This window comes from Trachemys scripta, chromosome 1, assembly GCF_013100865.1.
Source record: "Trachemys scripta elegans isolate TJP31775 chromosome 1, CAS_Tse_1.0, whole genome shotgun sequence".
Classification (NCBI taxonomy): domain Eukaryota; kingdom Metazoa; phylum Chordata; order Testudines; family Emydidae; genus Trachemys; species Trachemys scripta.
In genome coordinates, this window is record NC_048298.1 from 338,643,382 (window position 1) to 338,649,271 (window position 5,890).

The following is a 5,890-nucleotide window of genomic DNA, read 5'->3' on the forward strand; positions in this document are numbered from 1 at the left end:
AAGTCTTATAAGGGCTGTAAACCTTCCTGATTTACATAAAAAAATATGTCTATCTAGTAGGTGTCAGGGGGAAACTTTCCCTAGGATCAGGGTTTCTCTTAGTTCCCTATTGCAGGGCTTCTTCCTTCTTCCTTTGCAGCATCTCGTACTGGTCACTGGACACTGGGCTAGACAGACTGCTGGTCTGATCTAGTCTGGCAGTGCCTATCTTCCTATTGGTAGTATACATCCAAGACAATGTTTTTGCTGATTTTCCTTGAGGTCCTAGGAATCTCTAGACTTTCACTGAGAGCAGAAAGTTGTCTCGCTAAATATCATCTAGTCTCCTGTTCATTTTCTTTTCAGGAAGAAAAGTTCATAAGTCCCCGGATCTGCCCAGTACATTATGTCAGCTGTCAATGACACTAAATTCAACTCTGCAGTGTTCCTTCTCACTGGGATACCTGGGCTGGAAGACGTCCATCTCTGGATCTCTATCCCCTTCTGCTTAATGTATGTTATTTCAATAGTAGGAAATTCAGTCATTCTGTTCATTATAAAAACAGATTCAAGCCTCCATGAGCCCATGTACATTTTCCTTTCCATGCTGGCCGTCACAGACCTTGGCATATCGATAACCACCATACCCACGATACTGGGCATATACCTGTTTAACTCTGGGAGAATCAGCCTCGATGCCTGTTTTGCCCAGCTCTTCTTCATCCATGCGCTTTCAAAAATTGAATCCTCCATTCTCTTGTTGATGGCCTTTGACCGCTTCATCGCCATCTGTAACCCACTGAGATATGCCTCCATCTTAACTCCACCGAGAATAGCCAAGATGGGACTGGTGGCTGTTCTAAGATCGGTGGCTGTAATACTCCCACTCCCCATTCTCCTGAAACGGTTTCGATACTGTCGAGACAATGTCCTCTCCCATTCCTACTGCCTGCACCAGGACGTCATGAAGGCAGCTTGTTCAGACATTTCAGTGAACAGCATCTATGGCTTGTTTCTTAAAGTCGTCACCGTTGGATTGGACTCGTTCCTCATTTTCCTCTCTTATGTGATGATCGTCAAAACAGTGCTGAGCGTTGCGTCCCACACAGAGTGCCTGAGAGCCCTGAACACCTGCGTCTCCCACCTCTGCGCCGTCCTGCTCTTCTACATATCAGACATCGGCCTGTCTTTAATACACAGATTCGGAAATAGCTCTACTCACTTGCTTCAGATAATCCTTGGCTACGTCTACCTGCTGGTTCCGCCCCTGATGAACCCAATCGTGTACAGTGTGAAAAGCAAACACCTTCGTGAGAGGATAATCAGGGCATTTGTCAAGTGAAGGGTCAGTTCATCACCTGGCTCTAGCGCTGGTGATATGGGAGAGGAAAAACACGAGCGATGGCCATGACCATGTATTCCATCCTGGATCCTCTTCCCCTGAGGCCCTTTCCTCTATCCCATTTCTTCCCTGAAGAGCACACCTCTACTATTCCCCTTTACCTGAGACTCTGCCCCCTTTCCAGGCTGGGAGCCAGAACCAGGCCTTGGTAAAAGTTGCCCAGGGAACCAGAGCCACAGTGAGGCGTTCCACAAGTCAGGGAATGTGGAGAGTCTGGGGCTCCCCACAGCAACCTGTGCTCCCAAGGCAGTTCTTACCATGGCCTGACTCTGGCCTGGCTGGGAGGTGGAGACTCATGAAAGTGGAGGAGCAAGAGGCTGGGCTTAGTGAGAAGATATGGGGCAGGGGACCGGGCTTCAGGGGAAAAAGGGGAGTAGGGTCTGAACCAATGCTGACCACAGCAATCAGGAAAGTGCGGGTAATCCTGAGTAAAGGCGGAGGCTGGGGCTGGAGGGTAGGAGAAATACAAGCAAGGAAAGGGGGGGAAATCCCCTGCTAAATATGTATCAAATATAATGGCATCAGTGTAACAAATTATAAAAGTGTCATCCCAACTTAGGGGCAGTAGGGAGATGTAGTCCTTGGGAGGTGTCAGACTGATGGCCATTGGTGGTGATGGGGAAGGTGATGGTGATGAGGACGATGATGGATAGCACTTCAGGTTGTTCTACAAGGGATGGTATGAGTATATGGAAGTGTAGATGTACATTCTCTATCTATCTTGTTAAGTTGGGGTGTTTTTGACTGCGCTGAATGTATTGATGGACTATGTTCAATATAGAAGAGTTGCTATGGTGTGAGTGTTGTAGCTGTGCACATCAGGTTCATGCAAAACACACTGGTTATGATAAAAAAGAAAACAAGTTTATTAACCAAAGAAAGATTTTACGCGAATACAAGCGATAGCAAATACATCAAAGCAGATTACCTAGCAAGTAAACTGACCTGCAAACTGAGCCTAACATACGAGAGAAAGGATATGAATTAGATGTTTGTCATCCTGACTGATCATACATATGAAACAGAAATAAAATAATAATAATGGGCCACATCTTCAGCTTCAATGGAGCAGCACTGATCTGAAGGTATGAGTCATAATCTCCTAGGCAGGAGCATGCCTTTTTTGCAGGTGTTTGTACAGTGTCTGGTACATTGAGGGGGCTACTAGACATGTCCTGTCAGACATACCCATATACCTGAGTTTTGTGCCTTTCCAGCCACACACAGCAGCTGTAAACTGGTTTAACCAGCCACTTGAGGGTTCTCCATGTGTAGGGGAACACTTGGGTCATGCAGATGGACCATGGTGGCTCCTAGTCCTATGGTTGGTGTACTGGAATAGGCTGCCTCGCTAAGAACCACCCCCCGCTGGGTGAACAGGCTGATCCTCCCACAGCGGGTTTGACAGACCCCAAGTTTGTTGACCTTCCAGGCACACTGCAAGCCCCATCTGTTTTCAATTGCAGACTTATTTGCTGGAAGTGATGGTGATCAGAGGAAAGGATCTTTATGGTGAGTGCAGATTTTATTGAGACATTTACTGGATTTTTAGATCAGTCCTTTAACCAACATTGGATCAATTTGTTATTTGCTACTTTAGCTAATGTGTTTCAGTTTTGTACTCTCAGAAGTCTGAGTGCCTTTGATCAACCTATATAAATAAACAAAAGGACAGGACGTTGGGATGAATTCATCGCAACAAAGGAAAAATGGATATTATTAATATTGTTCCACCATCTGTGTGTCTGGCACTTTCTAGAGTTGGAGTGCTGATTTAAAGGGCCATCCAGACAAGCTGGCATCATAACCAGTTCATCCAAGACAAAGTATCAGCCAACATCAAGAAACATGAGGGCAGGCACCTCATGGATAATGGACATCGGCCTGGGAGACTTCAAAAAAACAGCAAGAATGCGTGGCAGGAAAAAGGATGAGAAGCAAGGGCCATGACTGATGAGAAATATTAATCTTGACCATTAACATGACTCCACCTGAGATCTGGGAGGATGGATCTGAGCAAGGAGTTAAAAATATGAAACAATTGCACTAAGCTAAGATCTGCACTCTCAGCCAAAGACAAATAAAACTGCGATGAGGAGACCAGTTGTGCTGCCCTTACTCACAGAGATAGTGTCGTACTAAACAAGTATCAGAGGGTAGCCGTTTTAGTCTGTATCCACAAAAACAATGAGGAGTCTGGTGGCACCTTAAAGACTAACAGATTTATTTTATTTTTAACCACAAAAGCTTATGCCCAAATAAATCTGTTAGTCTTTAAGGTGCCATCAGACTCCTCATTGTTTTTGTACTAAACAAGTTGTCTTGTTGAAACAAGTGGGACTCTGCGTAGTGAGGTACAATCCAGAGATTCCATGATGTCTTCTAGGGACTCTGCATTTGCTATTGATTTTACATGAAAGCTACTCAGATACTATGGTGATGGGCAGTAGTGTAAAACCAATAGTTAGCTAGATAATCAGCGTGAGTGAGGGTTATACAATTAGACCATAGTTAAGACCAAACTTTCCTTACAGCAGATGCTGGAAACTTCTGGTGGAAAATGAAAGATCAGATTTAAAACCAAACAATTGGCCTGAAGACTAGCTAGGATTTTCACTACTAAGCTCCCTCCTGAATCGCCCCTCTGATATACGGCCTGTATTGCCATATATCTCCAGAGATGTGTGGAGGGTCTTCTATATTTTCAAGGAAAACCCAGCTATATAGAGATGCTTAACACTGAGTCCATTAACTTATCAGTTATATCAAAGATGAATAGAGCTGTTTATGTTTGTATGCGGCACTCATACAGCACACATGCATCTGTTATATAATAAATATTATATAAAGATACAATCTAGTATTGCAATAACTTTGCTTGATGTCCTGCGTTGTTTTCTCTCTGTCTTTTGTAATAATGATCTTATTTAGTTCTATGTGATATCTGTTTTTATAGAAGCTGTGATGGGATGTGTAACGTTCCCATGGTGTTATCTGGACCGGTGATTTGCTAGGTCACTCCAATCCTCAACTCTGGGAACCAGACTTACCATGCTTTGCTGTGAGAACCCCCACTCCTGGACTGTTCACGCACAACATCTAGCATGTAACCTGCTCCCAACTACATGAGTGAGCACTTTTAGCAAGCTGCTGCTTGGATCGTGCAACTAGCCAATATCTCCAGCCCCAGACCCAACCCTAGGAACCTCTGTCTTGCAATTTCCAGTTATGCCCACTGGACGCTGCAAGCTTATATGAGTTCATCAATTTAACAAAGAAATTGATATGTACCAGGTGTGACAAAGTTCCTCCTCTATCTTGGTGGGTCCTGCGCTTATTGGCGGATTTTCTTGCCTCAGAGATTCACCATGTGGGTTGGGGAACAGCCCAGAGACCTTCCCCTCTGGAAGAACCCACAGTCCAGGTCAATTGGGAGGTTTGGGGGGAACCCGGGCCCGCCCTCTACTCCGGGTTCCAGCCCAGGGCCCTGTGGACTGCAGCTGTCTATAGTGCCTCCTGTAAAAGCTGCATGACAGCTACAACTCCCTGGGCTACTTCCCCATGGCCTCCTCCAAACACCTTCCTTATTCTCAACACAGGACCTTCCTCCTGGTGTCTGATAACGCTTGTGCTCCTCAGTCCTCCAGCAGCACACCCTCTCACTCTCAGCTCCTTGTGCCTCTTGCTCCCAGCTCCTCACACTCACACCACAAACTGAAGTGGGCTCCTTTTAAAACCCAGGTGCCCTGATTAGCCTGCCTTAATTGATTCTAGCAGCTTCTTCTTAATTGGCTCCAGGTGTCCTAATTAGCCTGCCTGCCTTAACTGGTTCTAGCAGGTTCCTGATTACTCTAGTGCAGCCCCTGCTCTGGTCACTCAGGGAACAGAAAACTACTCATCCAGTGACCAGTGTATTTGCCCTCTATCAGACTCCTGTACCCCACTGGTCTGGGGCTGTCACACAGGCTTGTCTCTGACACACTTCAAACCAAACGCACTGCTTCAGGTAGAACAAACAAATGTATTAACTACAAAAGAGATTGTGAGTGATTATAAGTCAAAACACAACAAGTCACATTTGGTCAAATGAAATAAAAGCAAAACGCATTCTATGCTGATCTTAACACTTTCTGTGCCCTTACAAACTTAGATGCTTTTCACCACAGGCTGGCTGGTTGCCTTTCAGCCAGGCTCTCCGCTTTGATCAGCGCTTCAGTTGCTTGGTGGTGGTGTCTGTAGATAGAGGTGGAAGAGAGAGAGCATGGCAAACATCTCTCTCTTTTATCATGTTCTTTTTTCCTTCATAAATGATCAGGAGAAAGGGGTAAACAGTGAGGTGGCAAAGTTTGCAGATGATACTAAACTGCTAAAGATAGTTAAGTCCAAAGCAGACTGTGAAGAACTTCAAAAAGATCTCACAAAACTAAATGATTGGGCAACAAAATGGCAAATGAAATTTAATGTGGATAAATGTAAAGTAATGCACATTGGAAAAAATAACCCCAACTA

At 44.9% G+C, this 5,890-nt stretch overlaps 1 protein-coding gene across 1 annotated transcript; it reads left to right on the plus strand.

Moving 5' to 3' along the window:
- The first annotated feature begins 370 nt into the window (after positions 1-370).
- On the plus strand, positions 371-1,321 carry LOC117872055 (olfactory receptor 51G2-like). The gene has a single exon (XM_034760059.1). The coding sequence runs from the start codon at positions 386-388 to the stop codon at positions 1,319-1,321; it is 936 nt and encodes a 311-aa protein (XP_034615950.1). The 5' UTR covers positions 371-385.
- The last annotated feature ends 4,569 nt before the right edge of the window (positions 1,322-5,890 follow it).